General features: G+C 38.2%; 1 protein-coding gene across 1 annotated transcript; it reads right to left on the bottom strand.

Moving 5' to 3' along the window:
* Positions 1-257: 257 nt before the first annotated feature.
* On the bottom strand, positions 258-25,567 carry LOC139146995 (uncharacterized). Its single transcript, XM_070717847.1, has 13 exons — positions 25,422-25,567; positions 22,336-22,394; positions 19,824-19,910; positions 19,514-19,630; positions 18,977-19,096; positions 11,596-11,701; positions 10,624-10,748; positions 6,026-6,197; positions 4,276-4,404; positions 3,857-4,046; positions 3,400-3,509; positions 848-966; positions 258-347 (listed from the first exon to the last, which is right to left on the bottom strand). Exons 1-13 carry the CDS (start codon positions 25,480-25,482, stop codon positions 258-260), a joined length of 1,485 nt encoding a protein of 494 aa, XP_070573948.1. The 5' UTR covers positions 25,483-25,567.

Raw genomic sequence — 25,567 nt, 5'->3', positions numbered from 1 at the left:
GGTTAATGGTTAATTATTATTTTTTAAATTATTTTTGCATGGGTACAAGTTGGGGCTTCTACTATATGACCGATGAAAAAAACTTACCAAATCTACCTCTTTAATGACAATCACCGAAAAATTGCAAAAAGCTGAGTTATTTGATTGATCCGAAGCCCACATGATGATGTCGTGCTTCCCAACACTAAATATCTGCCCTGATTCTCGACTTGATCCCCAAATAACTGGCTGACCGGAGTTGTCAGTTACTGTCGGATTCATCCAACTAACTGTGGCGGAGTTTTCATCATCTTCTGCAAGCACAGTTTGATCCACTGGACAGTCAGTGATATTCGGTGCTTGGACATCTGAGGGAAAAAGGAAACACTCATAGTTGATCCAAACTGTCTAAATAACTTGGTACTTGCTGAATTTATCAAATGCAGGATAGATAGATAAGAAAAATAATCAATAAAGGAGTCTTATCTTTTGGCAGAACTTTCTTGAGCGAAACTTTCAAACATTCGCCCAACAAATCAAGAATAAAATCAAAGGTCACCTGCAACGTTTGGGACTACAGAAACAAATTACCGATATTTGAAATTCAAAATGACTGCCATCCGTTTGGAGGATGGCATATGGGGAAACATAAAATTTTGGAAAACGACGGTGAATTTTTCCTTGCTATAATACTAATAGCAAATGAGACCTCACAACTGGTAACTGGGAAAATGTTTAAAGTTTTAGAGTCCACATATCTTTCCCGAGGTGCATTTTACCTTAAAGCAATAAATGAGATAAATTACACGAAAAGTACACCAAGGAACAATACTTGAAGTTTGTGATATTAATATTCTTACCCAAGTACACACCATTTTCCAATCCATCCGCCGTGACAAACACAGCCAATTGATCGATCACATTTGATTGCTTCTTTACAATCGCACGTCATGTTACAGAAATCGCCGTAGAAGTTATCAATACAACCTATTAAAGAAAACAATACGACACATCCCCAAATTATAAATTGAATTTGATGTGAACAAGTATCAACCAGAATTGCGGTGGAGAATTGGGCTTGATCTGTCACTGTACCATTGGAGAGTTTCTGTTTATTTCAATGTAGCCTAGTTCAAATCTACGTATACCTTGATCATGTACTTAACATTGAACAGGGTTGGCATAATAATATAGTAATAGATTGCGTATTGATAATGAAGGTACCATTGAAATGAATATAATTTTATTTTAAAATATAAGCTTTAAAGTTAAAAATACCGGTACTTTACTCGATAGATATGACGTCCCTCCCACTGGCTTTGATAAATTTATTAAATCAATGTCGACACAAAATACAGATATTCTAAACAACATACGTTTGTTTTTATGTTACGCTTTCAAGAGAAAAGGGAAGGACTGATTGGTTAATCTAAGGTCTGTACCGTTTTTTCGTCCCTTATAATTGTACAATTATCGTTGGCATTATCAATTTAAATTCACTGCTTGTTTTTATGTATGAAGTGTATACATTCAAGCATATAGGGCTGAAAGCCTACGGTGCGATGAGAATGAATTAATTAAAGATAATTAAAATAATAAAATTAAACGGATTCGAACCTCACATTTGGGGCTCAATATTTTGATGATATTTACTTTTAAGGTAGAACGAGCCTCGGGGACAGATATTTGGACGCTCAAACTTTTACAATTATTTCTGATATACCACTTGGGGGGTCATTTTAAAGGTCTTGGTGCAAGAAAAGTTTCCATCGGCTTATAGTTTTTCGAAATCATGTTTCTCCATAGAGTTAACATAGTGATGACGACTCTTTCAAAATATCGAAAAATCTTGGGTTATTAGGGGCCCAAGCCGACCGGCTGGGCCCCTATTGGTTTTATAGGAATTCAACTTTCTTCTACTTCTTCTTCTCTTCTTCTTCCGCTCTTTTTTTGTCGACCTAGAACTCAAACACCGCTTACCGCAAACTTCTGAAACTTACAGAGCTAATAGGTATCTATGAGATCTCGTGCACCTGGGTATACAAATTCGATTTGTCACGTGACCTGGCGGCCATATTGGATTTTCCAAAACCTAAAAATGGCTTCTCCTGAATACCCAGGGGTCTAGTCGATTTGAAATTTTTTGTATAGCAAGCATGGCCTAAGGTCTTAAGAATTTGCCAATAAAATCGCATGCGGTCACGTGACCTTGGCCGCCATATTGGATTTTTGAAAAATACCAATTTAATCTTTAAAAATCTTCTTCTCCAGAACCAAACACCGATTCGACTGAGATTTCATATGTAACATCTTAAGTGTGATTTCTTTCAAGTTTGCAAAAGGCTTTTTGATCGGTCTCGTGGTTTGGCCGCCATATTGGATTTTGAGAAAATCGTGATTTCATCTTCAAAAATCTTCTTCTCCAGAATCAACACACCGATTCCACTGAAATTTGACATGTAACATCTTAAGTATGATCTCTTTCAAGTTTGCGATGCGTTTCGATCAGTCACGTGCTTTGGCCGCCATATTGGATTTTTGCAAAAATCGTGATTTAATCTTTAAAAATCTTCTTCTCCAGAACCAACACACCGATTCAACATTAATTTGACATGTAACATCTTAAGTGTGATCTCTTTCAAGTTTGCGAAAGGCGTTTTGATCGGTCACGTGGTTTGGCCGCCATATTGGATTTTGATTAAATCGTGATTTAATCATCAAAAATCTTCTCCTCCAGAACCAACACACTGATTCCACTGAAATTTGACATATAACATCTTAAGTGTGATCTCTTTCAAGTTTGTGAAACGCATTTTGAGCGGTCACGTGGTCTGGCAACCATATTGGATTTTTGCGAAATTCGTGAATTAATCTTTAAAAATCTTCTTCTCCAGAACCAACACACTGATTCGACTGAAATTTAACATGTAACATCTTAGGTGTGATCTCTTTCAAGTTTGCGAAAGGCGTTTTGATCGGTCACGTGGTTTGGCCGCCATATTTGATTTTCCGTCAAACATTAAATTCCAAGTGAAATGTACAGTAACTATTAGATGATGATCAAAATCCTACTTTTCCAAGCTCGAATTTTGCACATAATATCATTAGTGCAAGATTTTTGAACCATGTTAACCGCTTGGGCCCCGCCAACGCTGCTTGCAGCTTTAATTTGTTTCTCTACTTCAAAGATTTGCACGGCGACCCCCGATTTTATTCTTGATTTTGAAAGAGAATGATTTTAGATTTTCATTTAGTAAATTTTGAGCAAAAGTTTAAGTCTTTTCACTTGTGAGGCGCATACACCCAGGAAAACACATGCTGTGCAGTAAACATAAAAACGTGTGAAATTTGGAAGTCTTTGTTCATGATGCTGTCTATCCTTACGAGGAAATTTAAAAGGTAGAAACGAAGCGTACGTACCTGAAAGTGTGACGGTAGCTTCAGCAGAGTATTCAACTCCATCTTTATCAGTGACTGAACATTGGTAAGTACCGGCCCGCTCGTCGACGAAGTGAAAAATTGTCAATCGACTGCAATATTGACAGGATAAAGTTCATATCTACCTGACTCGAAGCTTTTTAAGGATTCAGTTTCCCCCGACAAATTACATTTTGTCACATATAACGCCGGTTTTTGACACCGCTTGCATTTATGGAACAATCAATCAATCAATCCATCCATCCATCCATCAATCAATCAATCAATCAATCAAAGCTTTTGGCATTTTTCTTGACTTTATTTTGTCACACACAGACAGACACAGACACAAACACAGAACACACATATATGTTCCTTGCAATGTTTCATGGTAAATGTCCGAATAGGGTTTCAAATATTAATCTTCCTTCATTGTATATGTAACCTTTTATCAACTGACCTGTTATCAATTTCATAAATGATCTCATCCAAGTGATTCGTCAATGTTCTGTTGGATGAAGCGTCGAAGAACGTCCATCTCATCCCATACAGTGAGACTATCTTAACGTTATTATACTGACAGAAGAGATAGACCCTTTGACCATAACTTGCCTCAGACCTTATTGGTGTCACAGATATCTCCTTTAAGGCTGCGATAAAGGAAAAATGTGGTTTAACAAGAGTATATCGATGTCCTCTATTTTCTGTCAAAGCATGAGATTATAGTCACACCAATCAACTAAATATCCTAATTTCGTCTGTTTTGTACAAAAATGATCTGATAGGATGTTGTCATTTTTCATTAATTCGCGCAGTAATCCGTACAGAATTGCGGAAAGGTTAAGTATTCGGTGCAGAATGTAGTTTAATCACTTTTACCTATATCGCAGGCAGGTCCAGTCCATCCTTTGGAGCATTTACAAGCACCATTGAACCCATGGCAAGTAGCACCGTTCTGACATATGCAGTCTTTGTCACAGAAAAAACCGTATCGACCAGAAGGGCAGCCTGTGTAATAAACAAACACATGAAAGTAAACATAAATTTCAAGACTACGCTGGTATTCAGGTGTATTTGCTCGGCATGCGGATCTTTATGTTTCTGCTTTCTGTGGCTGTGGAAGGCTTCGAAGAATAAACAACATGCATCCATTGATTTCATTCTATAACGCTCGAAGTCAGCGATATTTTGAGGTCTGTGAAATTGGATTCCTAGACTTAGACGCCGCCAAAGATCTTACAGAGTCATTCTACGATACTTGTATTATTGGATATATTTTAACTACAGTTTATATTAATATTTCATTATGTCATACCAGTATACTGATGGCGTAAATGCAGCGATCTGGTTGGTAGAGACGAGAAGAGAACCGTGGTATATTCGCGATATACCACGGCTGGTCCACGCGCGAGCTTTCGGCAAGAGCAAAACTCCTTTTTTTTTGACGTTCCATGCCAGAATTTCAATATACCGTTATGATATAATAGCAATAAATCACACCCAGCGACGGCATACCACTTGTTTTTGACTAGTTTACTTCTTATATGCTCGAGCGATGTCGAAATCTCGTGATATACCGTCGCTGGATGTGCTTTATTGCTTGAACAATTGCGTGACTTCTCTCCACTTCCTGTATAATACTTTAAACAGTGCAATTATGATTTTAGTGCACCTGATGGTATTACGACGTAAATATCACTCGGGTGTCTATCCTCCCTTTTATTTGACCTTGTGAGTTAACACATCCTCAATGACACTGATCGGTCTGACATTAAATTCCGCATGCAACCATAGTAAGCTCAGTCTTAGTTTTTTTGATGGGGTGGTTTGCATAAATTTGAATTTACACAATACCGGATTTCAAAAATTCGAAATTGCTGCCCATGAATTTGATGGAAGCAAATTGACCAGACGTTCATGTAGCATGCATCAGCTACAACCGGAAGGTTTCATAAAATTTCATGATGTCGCATATGCTCTATAATATAGCGTCACTGATAGTTTGTTCTCATTGGTCAGCATCTTTACTCTGCCAAGTACTACAAACATGAAGTTATGAAGATGGTTACAAAAAGTTACGAGATGGTGTACAAAAACAAGTCAACTTATCATTTGATATTTGACATGCTAGATCTTTACTACGTCACTTGTTTTTGAACCATCTATAGCTGTCAAGCTGCCTCCGCACTAAATTGGATACTTCTCGTCCCCTTTGTTAAATATCAGTCAAAGTATCACAGTGTTTTTGCTCGATATTGCTGATGGGGGCTTGCAGAGTTGTAATTAATCAGATTATTTGACAACGCTTGCAATCAAACCCCAATGTCAAATTTACCTGAAATCATGCAACTATGCATGTGCACGTCAGTGCTGAGTGTTTAAAATGAATCTTGTGCTCAGTTTGGCTCCCTTGAGAGCATTGTAGAATATTTAGATCACATATTCTATATTAAAAAACCAAGGGGAAAATGTTCTTGGAAAAATATTGCTTGGACTCCAAGCGTCAGTTCATTCAAAGTTTGTTTAAACTTGATACACATACTTTGAAAATACACTTCGATATCCACATTCATTTATTTAGTGATACAGTCAAATTTGACTAAATTTAGTTAAAGTTACACCAGCCTACCTTGAGTGACAAATTCTACCTTCATTGTGTAAAATCCTACGTCATAAGATTGACGAGTGGCAGATGTCTTCCAGACGACGGGGGCGCTGGTTGAAAACTCTTCAAAGATAACTTCCATAATTGAATAAGATTCAAGTGATGCATCCTGGGAAAAGTTCTTTGGAAAGGTTTCCTGAAGTAGATCGAGCAATGAATGAATATATTTCAACGATTGTAACAATCTACCCTGCTGAAGTATCATGATATGGAAGGTGTATGATACCCAGTACTTCACATCTGAACGGTGGATAAAGACAGTTTTCGCACTATGAGTCACTAATTATGGAATATGTTTTCAAGATCAATTCTAATTTTTCAATGTGATCAGTATATTTACGTACTTTTCCTATTCTGTAATTTATAAAGAAGAGTATGAGGTCGCGAAATAAAGTAATTATTTGTAAAAAAATCAAAATAAAATATATAATAAATAAATAAATAAATAGATAAATAAATAAATAAATAAAATATGATAGTGTCTTAAAAAAAAAAATCACACATACTGGCTGGACAAAGCATATTGCCCCTCACGTCTTTTATGGAAAAAGGAAAAAAGGTAGCGGTAATACAAACATGGAGAATGAACACACTTAACAGTAAAATGGCAATTGTAACTATCATTGTTGACTTTTCTGCAGTTTCTAAAGCTCTAAAGCCCCTTCTTCAATGTCATAGTCTATCTCTCCTCTCTTGTAATATATATATATATATATATATTATATATATATATATATATATATATATATATATATATATATATATATATATATATATATATATATATATATATATATATATATATATATATATATATATATATATATATATATATATATATATATATATATCTCGAAGTATACAAATGTCCTCGTGGGAAATTACAGTGCTCGATGCTAAAGCAGAGCGTTATAAATAATAACACAAAATTACTTAAGGTACAAAGTAATGGTATATGTTACTTAAGTTTCATGCATCCTGCAATCATTAGACAAATGAAGTCTGTCTGATGATTGCAGGATGCATGGAACTTAAGTAACAGATACAACTACTTTGTACTTGAAGTAATTTTGTGTTATGATTCATAGCGTTCTGCTTTAACATCGAGCACTGTTATTTCCCACGAGGACATCTGTCTACTTCGATATATATATATATATATATATATATATATATATATATATATATATATATATATATATATATATATATATATATGTGAATATATATATATATATGTGTGTGTGTGTGTGTGTGTGTGTGTGTGTGTGTGTGTGTTAGATATATACAAACACTACATATTTCGATTGAGCGAAACATTTCAAGAAGATAGGAACAGTGTCATTTGGTGTCCATTTCATGATGATAACATAAACATTCTGTCTGATGATTGCAGGATGCATGAAACTTAAGTAACAGATACCTTACTTTGTACTTGAAGTAATTTTGTGTTATTATATATATATTTGAGTTCCAGCTAAAGAAATAACAAAACGTTGAAAGTGAATAAAAAACTCGAACAACAACATGAACATTTTTATGCTGATCAATAAAGTAAACAACACAGACAATATGTTGACACAAATGTGCATGGCATAATCCAGACAAAATGTGTTGATAACCTGGACATACTGTAATCAAAACTCAATTGATAATTGTTTAATAAAAGAGGACCACGGCACCAGTCAGGAAAGACTGTCGCTGAAAGATCTTTCACTAATCTGCTAGAAAGACATGACGGAGACTCTGATCTTGGCAGAGACAAAACACCAACACCAGAACTCAGTGAGTGTCCTTTACAAGTGAATGTACATGCATTTGATCACTCACTCTGTAAACACTACTGATTTTGCATTTCAACACATTAATACTATGTTTACTAGCCCATATCACAAATAGTCAGAACATGAAAACTTTAGTTTTATTTGAATATTTGAAAATAAAATATCTTACAGGAGTTGACTATGTTGTCCTATGATAAAAAATTGCCATAAAATGGTCTTCCTTTCCAGCATGAGTAGAATTCTGGGTGAAGTATGATCCCTTCTTAATTAGTTCCAGATACCAGCTCTGGAACTGTTAGTTTTTGCTCACTTTCCTTCTTTCTTTCTTTCTTTTTCTTTCTTTCTTTCTCTCTATATTTCCGGTATTACTACATAGAACATGCTATACACAAATTTTACCTAAATTACCCAGAATGCATTGCGACACGCTTATGACGTCATCACTCAGCTCGGACGGGTTTTACGGGCATTTCTTGTTTGTTTATTTATTTATTTTTTATTTTGCATTGCTCAACTATCATATTGCGTTCAGCTATTAATAATTCTAGCTTTCTTTCGCTTTGTTTTTTGTTGCTTTTTGATTTTATTTTTCTCTAAATACTCGCCGTACGTGGCGCTATACTGATTCGCCCGAATGCTCATGGGTTGAATGACATTAACAATGGCGGCAGATACGATCGCTTCGCTCGCATAGAGAGAGAAAAGTAGGCTTTCCGTAAGTTTACAAGCGCGGCTGGGCACATCGTGTACCTAGGCGAGGTGGGTGTGCTCGAAAACGAAGATCAATGCAAAATTTGGATTCAAAATCGACTGTTTTGGCGGAGAAACTGCCCGCCGTATTTCTGAGGAGCCACCAGCAGTTTTTCGGCACACAGTCCATGTAGCCGACAATGAGATGCAAATAATATGCGGTAAAGGTCTCCTCGACTAACTTTCAGCTGGTTGCTCACTTTCTACGATTTTTATAGTATTTTATACAAAGGCACAGACTATTCTACCTTCAACTTAAAACTGAGTGATTTTGTAGCTCGCTCTTTACTATTTTTCATAGTTTTTGGTAGCCGGTAACAGACACTTCGTGTTCGTGTCGGCTACATGGACGATCTGCCAGTTTTTCCTGTATCAGTCTGCGGGGCTGTGGTGGGAGGCCGTTTAACGCCGGTAACACACAGCCAGCCCCTGCCATGCAGAGCTAGGCATTCATAGTGATCTGTCTGTCACCGCACGTCACCGGCATGCCTTGGCTGCAGTAAAAGCAACTCAACTTTCTGAACGGTCAGTATCTTGTGAAAACAGCGACATATCAATGAAAATTGTTATAGTCTGTGCTTTTAATCAAATGAAAATGCATGTGGCCTCGGTTTTCAATTTCAACGGCCTAGGTCCGATGTTTCCTCTCGTCTGATCATCAAACTAACCCCTCTTTACGGCAACAACTCCGCGCTACCCGTCAAGCGATTGATTTTTGCGTAGGTCAGCGGAGCGAAAATTATTGCCCTGGCTCGCGAGAATGTTGTCTGATATACATTGCCGTGCGTTGTCGCCCCCGTATGTATCTGTTGCGTTTTTACCGTGTAGGCATTTGTAATCTGTGTACTGTAATTCCCCGGACTGCCTTGCTTTTAGTTGTATTATGGTGTTTACTGCTATCAGCCCTAACTATAGGTACGTGCTCGAATATTAAAATCCAAAGCACTCTTTCATTCTGCACCTATCTTTGTCACACATTCTCTTGTTTCTTCCGCTGCTCTGGTCTCTGGAGCTTCGCTTTTGCTTGCAAATGCTTTCTAGTTACTTTAGTGGCTTCACAATCCAATGTGTATGTTATCGAGATTATATTTACACCAAACGACGTTGTTTCCTATCTTCCCGAAATGTTACTCTCAATCGATATATATATATATATATATATATATATATATATATATATATATATATATATATATATATATATATATATATATATATATATATATATATATATATATATATGCGTGTGTCTGTGTCTGTGTCTGTGTCTGTGTCTGTGTGTGTCTGTGTCTATGTCTTTGTCTCTCTCTGGCTCTGTCTCGTCTGTCTGTCTGTCTGTCTGCATTTGTTTGCGTGTTACATTTTATGAATGTACATTGAACAACAAAAGTGGAAAGCGAAAATAAAATGGAATAGAAGAAAATTTGGTACGGTATATTTGCCTTATACACAATTAATTCTAGTATTCATAATCAACAGAATGTTGAAACGTTTGTTATTCAAATTTCAATCGCATTGCATCTAATCTAATTCATATCTATATTGTGAAATATTATTGCTGAAAAAGTTGAAATATTCGCATTTTGCAATCTACCTTTTGTTAGCAAGACATGATACATTATGAGTGCACGCATTAACAACATGTAAGACAATTTTTCATGAACATTAAAGCAGTGATATCATAATTTTAGTTCAGTTACATTAAATATTCATTTTTCTCATTTTTGGTCTCGGAACTATAGATTCAGTCAACCATTTTCACCCCACATGAGTCGACGTTGCGATTGCTTTCCATTGCTATTGTTTCACCAGTACGTAACAAAGAGTACTGTACTATTTCCTATCGGTTATTTTCTCACACACAAATTGTTGTGATTCGGAACTTGCGTGTGACACATACTTTTTCACCCCGTAGACTTTATTGTTTATTCAAAAAATTCGGTGAAATTATCGAGAGGAAGGTAGGGACTCCACATGGCAAAAAGAAGTCATATTTCGCTTTCGCTAACTGCTCTTGACGGTACGTACCCTGTCTTCATAGGCGATAGTTTTCGGCACAGGAATGAAAGGTCCTGCAACTTGGTCAAATTTCAAAACATAATCAGAAGCGGTTCTTCGAGGGTCAGATATCTTAATGATTAAGTGTATGGAACCTGGATAATACAAGGAATGTATGTGTTAACAACTAAACATGGATCAAACAAAGTGACAATGTATACAACTGCGGGAAAAAAAACATTAGTCTAAGCAATGTCAAAGCGAACGTATTAGTATGCTATTTGTCAATTTAATAGCTTTGAACTGAGGGAAAAAGTTCTAGAAACTATGGGAATCAGGAACTGGAACACAGTCCACCCACAAAACATTATGGAACGATTGAGGTTCAATGAAATAGAATATGACAGCAAGAGTTCATGTAGCTTACTATTAATTTGCCAGGATTATTTTGTGACTGATATTTTAACAAAGGGGACGAGAAGTATCCAATAATGTGACTCTACCCTTTGATGATCTTTTCAATGTTTTTTATTTCAACGTCAACTGCACGAACAATGTTCTCACTACTTGTTTTTCCCTCGATGTTCTACTCCCTAAAAATGTTAAGATACACGGTGTTGAGCTTGTCAACCAAGCCAGCTCTGTACATGCATAGAGTACACGGTTATTATTGACAAGGTAATTTCGGTCAGAACTAGAATTCAAATGTAAACAACACAACAACAACATGAGCAACAACAACAACGGTGAATTTTGCTCCTATAAATGTCGTGTTGACAGGCTACGAAGTTGGTGTTTCAACATGATTTTGGGAGTAGAACAAGAACCTGCAATTGATATACAACTCAGAAAATAGTGGAAAACTCGCAGAGAGTTACAGGTATTGTCGAGTTAAAGTTCAAAAAGTCTTATTATCGTTACAATTAACATAGATTTCCGTCATAATTCACAGGGATTTCATGCTTAAATAATACGCTAGCTAAACTTAGAATACCTACGTACATCTCGCATTGTCTGTGTTTGCTTCTAAGATCAGATTTCGAAATCGGAAACGGGACCCGTGTTGCCTTTCTTCGCCCAACAAGACATCTAATATCACATATCCGTTCTACAAAGAAAATAGGAAAGCCACAGTCGATGATGATGAAGATGAAGATTCTTCCATAATTTTACTATTAGGACGGTTTTGGAAGATAGCTTGAATTCATACATAAATAGCACTGCCAGTATGCCTGTTTGTATTTATGTTGCACTGCATCATGGGTACCCCGGCCGTCTCTCTCGGCCATATTGTTGCAAAGCGTAGTGGCCGTCGCGCTGCGCGTGCGCGATTTTTTTGTTGATGAACATAAATGTTTGTAAGCACAAGTCTTCTCAACTTCAATCGGAGTGAGATAGGAGCGGTCCCCTACTTTGTTAACGCCTTTGTAAGACTCAACATCATGCAATAGTAAAACATTAAGATCGGAAACGAACTTCAGTGGTGTATTTCTATCTATAAAGTCATGTAAGGCTGCGAACATTGAGACACTTTGTACATTAGGGAGCCTTCAGTAATTACAGGGGGGAGGGCGGGCCGGGGAATTTCGCGAACACCTATACCGTAAAATGTGACCCTCCCCCTATCCCCCTGTCTAAAATGTGACCCTCCCCCTTGTCCGACATTCTAAAACTTAACCCTTCCCCCCCACCCACTGCGGTATTCTCCTGGGAATAACTAAAACAGTATCAGCTAATTTACATAACAATTGGTTCAATTGTTATGTTAGGGAAAAATTACAGAGGGGAGGGCTGGTGTTTTTGGAGGGACAGTCGCAATTTATCACGCAAGAATTTTTGAAGAGATATGGTATTTCATACAGTTTAGGGAGGGTCACCATATTTTGTGCAACTATAAGAAGGCAAGATGTAGCTGATTTAGTGCTTCATCCAAAAATATCAAATCATAATACATGGAGTCTATCAGGCACATTATTGACAATTTACCCCACAAAACATGCTATATCTGTATTTTATATATGTTTGATAATGTATTTAAATGTACTTTGCTTGAGTAGGGAAGTAAAATGAACATTTGTGTACAAGAATTGATTTCTGAATTTCATCTAAAAAGTTGGTTCACTATCCATGGTGTTTATGATGAAATTATGAATAGTTTTTCCAATACAAAAATAGGTAAATCTTTGCATTTGTGTACTCTTGATTATTGATATTAATTTTCTTGATTAGACTAGAGTGGTTACAAGTCTAAGGTTGTGTAAGAAATTTGATTTTGGAATTTCACCAAAATGTCATTCAATACACTACCTATGCATTGGGGTCTATGATGAAACTATGAATAATTTTTTTTTCAGTACAAAATTAGATAAATCTGTGCATTTATGCATGCTTGATTATTTAGATTATTGTTCTTGATTAGACTAGAGTGGTTACAATTTCATGGTTGTGCAAGAAATATGATTTAGGAATTTCACCAAAATGTCGATTCACTATGCATTGGGGTCTATGATGAAAGTATGAATAATTTTTTTTCAGTACAAAATTAGATAAATCTGTGCATTTATGTATGCTTGATTATTCACATTATTGTTCTTGATAAGACTATAGTGGTTACAAATCTTAGGTTGAGTAAGAAATTTGATTTTGGAATCTCACCAAATGTCAATTCACTATGCATGGCGGTCTATAAGTGTGTGCGTATTTTGTTGGTGATTTCCTATTCAGGAAATATCACATGGACAATCAAAGTTTTGGCCATAATATCAGCTTCTGTCAAAAGTGACCCTCCCCCAAGATAGGTTTATAAAAGTGACCCTCCCCCTTGAACTGTTTTCTAAAAAGTGACCCTCCCCCCAATTCCCCCGGTCCCACCCCTCCCTGTAATTACTGAAGGCTCCCTTATGTCGCTGAGTTCACTGCATGCAGTCAGTCACAGTGAACAAATGGGTCTGATCGCGCGCGGTCACGCTGGTTATACATAATGCTATGTACAGCACAGTAAAAATACATCACTAAAATGATCAACATTATATATATATATATATATATATATATATATATATATATATATATATATATTATATATATATATATATATATATATATATAATATATATATATTATAGGTAGACAAAATAGACAAAACAAGCGGGTTTTCGCGGCATTTGGCAGGACAATTGCACGGCTACACATAGGGACGTATTGAAAGATCCTGTGCTCGGTCATGGCAGAGATCCAACGGCTAGCTGGTGTAGGCTTACGGTGCCAGGCAAACTTCGTTATTGTACCTCCTGATTGCCGGGTAGGTCTGAATCCTCTTTCAAATGAGATAACCCCCACATAACAAGAAGACCTATGAAAGGTCCTTCGCTTGACTTGATACCTGTACTCGGAATTCTCGCTTGCACCCCCAACGGGGTAAACTTCGTAGTGTCCACAGCCTAGTGTAGCCACAGGTTGATTGGACATTTTATTTGTGATGATTTTTCCTATTATTATTATTATTATTATTATATTATTATTATTATTATTATTATAAAAATGATTATGAATATTAATAAATTATTAATATGAATGTTTACAGAATATTAAAACTTTTTTTAGAACAATGTCGTCTACTTTGTGTAAATGCTGCCTGGAAACTCTATTGTTGTGATAATTATGATTATTAATAAATTACGATTATGATTAATAAAATCATATTTTACACATTGTAATGTGGTTATGTGAACAACCCTCTGGAAACCCTCATATAGTTTCACAATCTATGCCAAATTATACAAGTGACACAATTGCCCAGGTTCAGTCTACGGGACGGGAGTGACGTTAAGCGACCTACGTCGTTTTTTTGTCACGATTACAGTTTTCTTTTACAATTATCTACAACATCGACAAACAACAGCAAGGAATGACACATTGTTTTTTAATACTTTTTATTATCGTCATCATCATCTTCATCACCATCAACAACAACAATAACAACAACAACAAGATTACTCTATTCCCTGTGGTTGCAGCCTTAGCCTCACGTCCACTACCTGAAACAGTACGTAGCCTATGGTCCTTTATTAGAGCCTTTAAGGTACTGGGTCGTGTCGTACAGCACACCTCTCATCTCTTGGCACCTTTAGACTGCTATTGCTGGCAAACTATCTCACGGGAAGATAGAGCGGGATGACAATCTTCGTGAGAAGTTCCTCTCAGCACAACAGTCCCTCAGTCACAACAAGACAATCGTCCTCCCTCGCCCATCAGATAGACTTTGGATTGTTACTGATGGACCAACCACTAAGCAAGGATTAGGTGCAACATTACACGTCACACGCGATAACAAACCATTGCTCACTGGCTTCTTTAGTGCCAAACTTCGTAAACATCAAGTGTCATAACATGTGAAGTGGAAGCACTATGTATTGCAGCTGCCGTCAAGCACTTCAGTCCGTTCATCATACAGTCTACCCATCGAGCGTGTGTCCTCACAGATAGTAAACCCTGCATCCAAGCCATTGACAAGCTAAGCCGTGGTGAATTTTCAGCCAGTCCACGTGTCACATCATTCCTATCCATCGTAAGCAGATACCAAGTCACTGTTTGCCACCTTTAAGGCTCTGCCAACATTCCATCCGACTTTGCAAGCCGCAACGCACCTACTTGCAGTGAGCCTCGTTGCCAAATATGCACATTCATACAGTGTATAGAAGATTCAGTGGTCAGATCGCTGTCTGTTTCTGACATCATCAACGGCCAAGTACGACTGCCATTTGCCAGCAGGGCAGCTTGGATCAATATCCAGCAAGAGTGTCCTGATCTACACCGTGCACACGCTCACCTTAAACAGGGAACTAGACCATCCAAGAAACTTACAAATGTCAAGGATGTTAAACGGTATCTCAGTACTACTACAATCGCAAACGATGGTCTTCTTGTAGTCAAACACCATGAACCCTTCCGTCATACATCAGAATTTATTGTTATCCCACGTGCTGTACTTGACTGCCTTCTTGCAGCCATACACATCAAACTAGATCATCCATCAAAACACCAGCTCAAACTGGTCTTGGAGCGTCATTTTTTATGCTCTTGACTTGGAGAAACACGTACACATTGACCACGTATATGAATCGTGTCATATCTGTGCATCATTGAAGAAGTTGCCAGGAAATATTCTCCAACAGTCAACTGACAGTGCAATGCACCAGAATCAGTAGGCACTTCGTTTGCAGCAGATGTCCTCAAACGTAACCGTCAACTCGTCTTTACACTGCGTAAAACCACCACTTCTTTCACGTCCACATGCATCATTGATGATGAGAAGCACTCAACCTTATGTGACGCCCTCGCACGTCTCACCATGGAGCTATGCCACTAGATGGCCATAATGCCGTTATTCGTGCTGATCCAGCACCTGGTTTCCAGACTCTGACTTCTGATGGCACACTACACAAGCTCTGTATTAGCCTAGAACTAGGACGGACCAAAAACCAAAACAGAAACCAGTGGCTGAGAAGGCAGTTTATGAAGTTGACGAAGAACTTCTACATCAAGAGCCCTCTGGTGGTCCAGTCGCTCCACTCATTTTGAGTATTGCCACCGCTCACCTAAACTTACGTTTCAGGAGCAAAGGTCTTTCCGCCCGTGATAATGTGGACACAGCGTGATCAATTCACTAATTACCAGATACCACTCTCAAACCGCAAACTCATAACTCAACAGCACAACCAACGCTTAGCAACCACCTATACAGTCAGAAAGCAAAAGGACATGACGGGAAATTTCCTCACGAGACTATAGACGTCGGGGACTTGGTTTACCTCGACGGTGACCAGGCTAAGTCCCAGGCAAGAAGCAGATACTTGGTTACCAGTATCGAGTGAGAATAGTGCTCATCAAAAAGTTTACGGGATCACAACTGAGAGCATCCTCCTACAAAGTCAAACGCAGCGAATGTTACAAAGTTAAAAACCAAGTCACCTGCCGCCCTGATTTAGCCTACGTGGATCGTTACTCAGAAGACCATCAGGTAAATGAAGATGCCATCCCTCTGGGTGCCAGCAACATGCCTTATGATAGCGCTCAGCCACGCTGTCATGAAAGCCCAGGAACCACCTGCTGATCCTCCTTACATGTGTACTGATGCCCCTAAGCCACCAATAGAACTTACCTTACCTGCAGAACTGTACATCTCCGGCGATGGCATACCTAGAGCCTATACCGTGCGATATAGCTGATGAGTCAGTTCAGTGTGACCGGGAAGAATCAATGGAAAAGTCTCATCAGGGCAGACCGCAGAGGGAACGTCAACCTCCCAAGCATTTGGTGGACTATATCCTATTAGATAGATTTCACTTAAAGGCGGAGCCTCCTTTAAAATGACGCTAAGTTATGGCGGCGTTCACTGTGTAAGTGGACACCAAACAGGCAACACGCAGGCGCACGCTCCAGAAAATGCAACTTTTTAGTTTTCCCCGGCCGCAAAAACACAGACAGACTGCCAAGCGGTCAGCGTGAAGTTGCTGCCGATCGAACTCTGTGGTTATATTCAAAGTCTAACGCGACTGGAAGACAACTCTTTTTGGAAATTCAAGCGTCTGTGGTGGGGAATCAATGACCATTGGCGATTTGAACCGACCGTCAATCAAAAGCTTGCATAAACTCTGTTTGCAGGATTAGCAAAATGTGACAAAAGGTTGAGATCAGTTTGTGTAATCAATGCTATAGAAATCAAACATCGTACTGTTTGACTGGGAGGAGAACTCCACTAATGCGAGAAACTGGGATTGAAAAGTGCGGCTTTAACATTGACAGTGTCTCACTTTCCGGAAACAACAGTTCGTGACACTCCTGCCCTCTTCTCCGGACAGTTTATTGTTGTTTGTTTAGTTTTTTTATTGCTGTTTGCTTACCTTTTGTTGTGTAAAAAAAGAGAAAGTTGTCACGCCAGTAGGCCTGTTTGTATTTATGTTGCATTGCATCATGGGTACCCCGGCCGTCGCTCTCGGCCATATTGTCATTCGGCTATTAAACCACGTTTTTACCGTTCATCCGTGTTTGTCTACGTACTGGCGCACAATCTAAACTCTTAATATCACTGATTCGACTTTTAGTAGGACTGATATTTATCAACATTTTGGCATGGCCGCAGAAACGGAATAACAGCAATGGATTATCATGGTTGAACAATTTTTTTCTCTTGAAGGAAACGTTTTGTTACAAAGAATTTTGCATTCCAATCATTGCGACTGCTTACACTTATAGGCCATACATGAACTGAAAATGTTCACGTCTTTCAGTATGTATAGCAGTTGTCTGTGAATTTAAACGTTTGCTGCATGTTTGCAACTTCATAAAAGTGTTATGATCGACATCATGAACAATATTCACCAATGATTAATTCCAAGGTCATTAAGTATATTAAGATGTAATTAGCTGAAATAAAAATGCTAAGTTTCTTTGCCTGATGTCACTTTAACACCACCTTATATAGTCAGTGTTATTGCCTTTTATCTAGTCCTTCAACCTATTTATACCAAACTCTAAAAGGTCATTAGATATGCAAATTATAAATTAGCTGACATGAAATGCAAAATATCTTTCACTTATACATAATTATTGTTTAATTAATGGCATTAAAGTTTCGTAAACTTTTTATAAGGTCCTTCTAGCTTTTTATCCCTAATTGGCAAAATTAGTTCAGTATGCAAATTGCAAGTTATGTCAACTTTGGTCATGTTAATCCAGATATATCCCAATTAAGGACAGTTAGTTAATTCAAACAAATTCTTTATAAGTTTATCTAAAACTGCTAAAACAATTTTCATGATAGTTATGTGTATCTCAAATATATATATAGCAAGTTTGGTCAACTTTGAAGATGCCAATCTAGGTATATATATACCGAATTTGGAAAGTTCGTTAAATATGCCAATTAGGAATTGGCTGAAGTAAAAATGCTTAATGACTTTGAATAATGTTGTATCATAGCATCTTCAATGTACATACCAAGTTTCGTCAATTTTGATAGCGTCATTTCAGATATATGTCCCTTATTAGGTAAGTTCATAAAATATGCAAATTAGAAATTATTTTAATGTCACACCTTAATGTCTTTTATGGCGGATAAATCCTCCAAAATCCTCCAATTCTGTGCAGTCGTATATTGTGTTTTCTAAAATAATTAACTATGCAAATGAACATGAAATCTGCAAGCCACACCCACCAAAACTAATCAGTTCTTGTCATTTTCAAACAGAATCTATGCATCAAATTTGAGTCTGATCTGATAAGCCGTTCTTGATATCGGGCACATAAACGGACAGACAGACATCGCTGCGACATTAGCTCACGTGTGTGAACATGTATGTGCTAAAATCAAATGTCCACTTACAAGGTTTGTCGGCAGGCCTGTGTAAACTGGGGTTTCGCACGTTGAATTGTAAAATGGTGGCCAGTCGATCTCGTCCTCAAGGATAATTGTTAGCGTGACATCGTGTTCCAGCGCAGTGTCCTATATTTGAGATAAAGTGAAACACAAGTGAAGTCGTGTGATCAAAGTCTGTTACACTTCTCCTTTACATTTGAAGAAAAGCTGATAATTTTCAACCAAATGACTGAACAACGTGAAACCACATTCAATATTCCGAATGTAGCGTTAGCCGATAGGCTGCAAGTCACTCCACGGCCACTTACGTCCACTACCAGTCACTCCACGAGAACAGAGAGCAGCGTGAATTACATTCATTATGGATTTCCTGATGGTGCCACTGTAAGCTTTTAAATTCATCCACCAATCCATCGTCCATCCATCCATCCATCCATCCATCCATCCATCCATCCATCCAATGCATCCATTCTTTTATCCATCAAATGCATCCATCCATCCATCTAATCATCCAACGATGCATGGATCAGTCTTGAAACTCACAAAATTCCATGGACTTGAGATGAATGAAATGATCAACTTGTACTGGATGTCAAGGTTACGGTCTAAGAATCCGTTTGTTACAAGAATGCCGTCTGGCCACATCTTGAACCTGTGGTCCTGCAAGAAAGAAGACACGCAGTGTAAGTCTCTCGTTCGATGCATGCCTCAACGATTTTCTCTAATGAAGTTACTGAAATTCTTCATAAAAGCTCCAGACTGTGTGACTATAGATATTTGGCGTAATTTTTCAGGATTTAGAAACTTGTATACGATGGCCCTATGTATAAAATTTACGCTCATCAATACATACCTCATTTCCAGATAGAATACTGAAGGAGGTTGCGTTGTTTCCGAAAGTGTCTTGAAAATTAAACACTTCCTTTCCAGGCTTCGAGCTCTGAAATCAGACGGAAGGAAAATTATAGCCTATTTTGTTTCCATTGCATATCGGTCTTTCAGGTGCAGCCAACGAACAATGCTCTTTTAAAGGGGTCCTTTATGATAAGATATATTATGGTGCGTGACAAGTAATGTGAACAGACTAATTTTAAGTCATGAGGGTAATTAATTAGCTGTTCATAATTTGCCCTCCCACTGAAAATTTTTCAACTTACCCTCCCGCACTCAAACTTCATTTTTACCTACTCCCCACTTATTTTTGCCTGTTTCCCCTCCCCACTGTGAATTTTTGAAGCTCCCCTGCCCTGTGGCGAAAAAAAACTTGCCGATTTCCCCTGCCCTGGAAAAAAATTCCCCTCAAAATTCCATTTCCCCTGCAGACATGAAGCTACCCTACCCTGTGATGAAACGACCTGTCGATTTTGTGGATTTTTGCTATGTCTTACTTTAAAATTAACGACCCGTTTGTTAATTTTCACACTAACAGCCAAAACACAATTTAGACACAAAACACACTAAAGCACATACAAGACAAGTTGGGTGATGTGTGAAGCCACTTTCCCTTTATTACAAGGCTAAGTAGTCTGGGTAACTCTTTATAACAAGGCTAAGTAGTCTGGGTAAAAGGTATAAGTACTTACCCTGTGTCTCCATCCCCGGAAACACCATTGCTCAACTTCCCCTGTCTCAATTTTAAAAGTAGCTTCCCCTCTCCTCGTTTTCGCCAAGCCCTGTCCCAGTACAATCAACCGATATCTGCCCTGGCCGACAAAAAACTAAATTTGCTCCCCTGCCACCTTAAATATGTCCCCTGCCAAAGCAAAATTAAAATTTCCCCTGTCCTCAAAATTGCTCCCGGAAGAGCTTTTTCGATGAATGGCTCTGTTGGCTGCACCTGTTCTTTCGTTTGAGAGTACGTCAAACTAAAGCATGGCAAAACTTTTGTGAATTCCGGGTTCAATAAAGTACGCCTCAAGTAGAGTCAGTGCTTGAAACATCACTATTGCCAATAGTCCACCCGTTTATTTTTTACCGGGTCACGCACATTACACGTGTTTACTGTATATCAACCTCAAACTGTCGCGTAAGAATAATCTCTACTGCCCTGATACGGCTTTTGCGGCCTGAGGTTGTACGGCGGAAGGGCCCGAGCGAGCGAGGACCGCAAAAGCCGTATCAGGGCCGCAAAGGTTGTATCATATACCTTATGGAATAATATTATATAGGCTCAGCCCTTGGTGTCGCGCCAGGGGTTAAGATTGGCAATGTTATTTGTAATGATTCATGATAAACTGTAATTGTTATTCATAAACGTTTATATGACAACTATGCCCAGTTTCCCTCTGATGAAAGCAGTTCACGTACTTACACGACGTCAAACCCTGCAGCAGGGCAGGTATAGGTTTTCTGTAGCATGTAAAAATTTTGGACAAAAATTGGCAATTTTTACAATGATAACAGCCTATTGCGTTAAACAAGGGACGTATTATGCAATAATTATCATTGCAATGGTAACCGCACTGCCCACCTTCCACTTGCAAGCTGAAAACTATAGCGTCCCGTCTAAAAACTTGCAATTTTTGAATCTAATTATTGACACAGGGGGCGCTCTTCTATAATTCAATCCCAGCATTCTTTGCGTATGCCCCCCCCCCGTTCATATGCACGACAGTTTTCTCCGTTTATCTATATCAACGATACTTTGTATCAGCGACAAGGTGTATAATAACATTTACTGGCTAATAAAAGAGGTATATTTTATAAAAGGCATGTTATATCATAGTAATTTGTTTCGTATTTGTTTATTTACGAGTACTCAAAAAAACCCCAAAAACATGGCGGCGCCCATGAAAGAAGGGTACACTTCCGGTTACTCGCATAGTATATTATGAATAAGCGCATGCGTAGTCAGTAAGCCACTGGCGCGACTAATAAATATGTACCGGTAGTTTACATAATATTCATTGAACATAATATTCAACATTGTTTAGGATTCCAGGCTGAAATCGAGGTGTAAGAAGGACAAAAGCGTGATGTCAATTTATTGTAATTTATACTGAACAGGCACGCACTTAGTATACACAGGATTTCACTAGAATTTAGAAATAAAAGCCGATGTCACCGGCGCGGCTCCGCGCAACTACGATCTGAGCGAGCAAGACGTTTTCCTAATCTCGCGCTGGATTTTTGTACGAATGGAACATTTGCAGATAGCAACGCGCGTAGTAACAAGAATCGAGGTGGATCAGAAATGCAGGCGATTGCCCATATTTGGGCACCGGGCCGGGGCGTGATACGTAAACAAATGCACGGGTCTGAGGGCGCTTTCTCCCATAGCTTTTAACAGGCACGTGAATGTAGGTATATGATAACAGCTGTAAGAAGCTTGAATAACATGGAAATAAACAAGCCCTGTTACTTACCTCGGAAATGTTAACAGTGAAGCTAAGGTCAGCCACATTTCCAACTGGAAGTGAAAAGGCTTCCACGTAGAAGAGGAAAATAAATATCTTATTAAATGTTTTAAATTTTATTTTATTTTTTAAATTTTATTTAGTCCACATCCAACGGGTGCAAGCCCATTTACAGGATGAGATACCGGCCCATAACCCACTACCCCAATGGAGCACAGAGGAGTAAAGTGCCTTGCTCGAGGGCACAACACCGAGCTAGAGTCTCGAATTCACCATCCTCCGACAGTGAATCCGCTACTCTGGACATACCGGGACTTGAACCGGGTCTCGAACTCACCATCCTTCGATAATAGTGAGTTCCTAACCACTGGTCCACGGTGCTCCTTAAATAATAGACTAACCGAACAAACAATGGAACAAACAAATACACAAGTAAACATACATAGATAATAATAAATAAATAAATAATAAATAAAGGATGAATATAATAGCGTTGATCGCGATTCAGGTTTGTTACTAAATATAGCGACTTGTGGACAACGCTGCAAATTTTGTTGTTGAATGCGCGGCTGTTGTTGCAGCTTGTAGTCTGAGCCATCAATTCATACCAATTATTGTGACTTTAAATAGCCATAGTAACACTAGCAGGTTTTATTTTCGTCGTTTATTCGGAAAATGCCGACAAATATCTATTTATGCATATGAATGAGAGAGAGAGAACAGTGACGTCATTTGCGATAAGTGCTATTCTTTAGCGGTGATTTCAGTTGCTTTGATACGTGAGAAATTCTCATTTTTGAACTATTAGAATTTTATACATACCTTATGTTATGAAAAGAGAATTCAGTGTGCCTCGGCAATTGAATAAGGTAAGAGCAGGCCGGTCAACAATGATTTAGAAAGGAGCAGTTAATTTAGCGGACAGATCTTCGACTCAAAGGAATTCCTAGGCTACATATGTGTGCTGTACACAGAAATCGCGTGATCGCAAACAATAGTATTCCCAAGACACAGTTTGCAATGGTAGGTTTCGGCCATTCAACGCTACTTCTTTTGTGTGTAAACTAGTCGATCACTGACCCCTTTTCTCTTAGGCTAAAAAAAAGAGAAATGTTTCTGGTCAGGCCTTTCTTTAAAAATTAGTGCGGCGATGCGAATTGTTTCCCTCCACTGAGGGAGGGAGGGCAAGTTTTATAGTTTTATCGATATATTCACAGATATACTGTTCTTGCAGTCACTGATCATACTCCCAAAGAATTTTCTCTTTCTCTTCAGCCATTTTGTTTTGGTGTCATAGCAATGAGTATACGTAGTTTGCCGCGGCCGCCGGCCACAAAACAGGCAAAAAAGGGTGACGCGTACGCGCTGTTGTTCAAGTGACGCACGCGCTAACCAGAAACATTTCTTTTTTTTTTGCCTTACTTGACGTTAATCTTCAGCCTTGTTAGGGGGCCTTCAGTAATTACAGGGGGGGGGGTGGGGGCGGGCCTGGGGAATGAGGGGGGAGGTCACTTTTTAGAAAACAGTTCAAGGGGGAGGGTCACTTTTTATAAACCTATCTTGGGGGAGGGTCACTTTTGACAGAAGCCGATTTTATGGCCAAAACTTTGATTGTCCATGTGATATTTCCTGAATAGGAAATCACCAACAAAATACGCACACATTATAGACTGCCATGCATAGTGAATTGGCATTTCAGTGAAATTCCAAAAGCAAATTTCTTACATAAGGCCAAAGTAATTAAATTCTTTGTTTTGCGTCCCCACCCGCTAAGTTTTTTTTAAGGTTTTCATGAAAAACACACACTGTGTATTTGAATAGGAAGTGAATCGATATTTCGGTGAAATTCCAAAATTAAATTTCGTACACAACCATAGACTTGCAACCACTCTAGTCTAATCAAGAACGATAATCTAAATAATCAGGCATACATAGATGCACAGATTTATCTGATTTTGTACTGAAAAAAAATATTCATAGTTTCATCAAAGACAGCCATGCATAGTAATCACATTTCTGGCAAATTCCAAATCAAATTTCTTACACAACAATAGACTTGTAACCACTCTAGTTTAATCAAGAACATTAATATCAATAATCAAGAGTACACAAAGGCAAAGATTTACCTATTTTTGTATTTTAGAAAAAACTATTCTTAATTTCATCATAGACACAACGGATAGTGAACTCTTTAGATGAAATTCAGAAATCAATTTCTTGTACACAAATGCACATTTTACTTCCCTATTCAAGTAAAGTACATTTAAATACATTATCAAACATATATAAAATACAGATATAGCATGTTTCACAGTTTTGTGGGGGTAAATTCTCAATAATTTGCCTGGCAGACTCCCATGTTTTATGATTTGATATTTTTGGGTGAAGCACTATATCTGCCACATCTTGCCTTCTTATAGTTGCGTAAAATATGGTGATAATGCTGCAAATGCATGGAATATCGTATCCCTTCAAAAGTGCTTGCGTAATAAAATGCGACATTCCCTCCAAAAGTGCCAGCCTCCCCTTTGTAATTTTTCCCTAACATAACAATTGAACCAATTGATATGTAAATTAGCTGATACTGTTTTAGTCATTCCTGTGGAGAATACTTGAATGGTTGGGGGGGGGGGAAGGTCAAGTTTTAGAATGTCGGACAAAGGAGAGGGTCACATTGTAGACAGGAGGATGGGGAGGGTCACATTTTACGGTACAGGTGTGCGCGAAATTCCCTCGGCCCACCCCTGCAATTACTGAAAGCTCCCTTAGAAATAACATATTGTATAAGGTAGACGCCAAACTACCGAGAAGTCTCCACGACTGCAACAAGACTGCTCTGAGTGACACCGTGATGATTGTTGAACTCGTGTCCTAGCTCCCCGAAGATTTACCCTTGGCTTGCACTATAATTGATTAAAGTACTTTTTACGACATATTTCTGCAATAGTATCTAGCACAACATCGCTTTGTAGTGGGTCCTAGACGCCATAGGAAATTGTCTTATTCAAAACCTTTGGTGACTTCGTAAAGCAATACACAGTAACAGTCCCGTTGGTGACTTTGCTCAGCAATTTGGCCCAAGTCTACTTACTTACCTATGTAGAATAGTCCGAAAAGACAGCACAAAAATGCTTCTACTTGAAATAACTGCAGCATTGAACCTCTGTAAACGCGTGTGTATACTTGCTTTCAAATCAAGAAAGCAAAATCAAAGACGAATACACTACATGTCGAAATTACA

This window comes from Ptychodera flava, chromosome 13 (genome assembly GCF_041260155.1).
Source record: "Ptychodera flava strain L36383 chromosome 13, AS_Pfla_20210202, whole genome shotgun sequence".
Lineage (NCBI taxonomy): Eukaryota > Metazoa > Hemichordata > Enteropneusta > Ptychoderidae > Ptychodera > Ptychodera flava.
The sequence above is the reverse complement of the archived record's forward strand: the minus strand, read 5'-3'. Positions and strand labels throughout refer to the sequence as shown.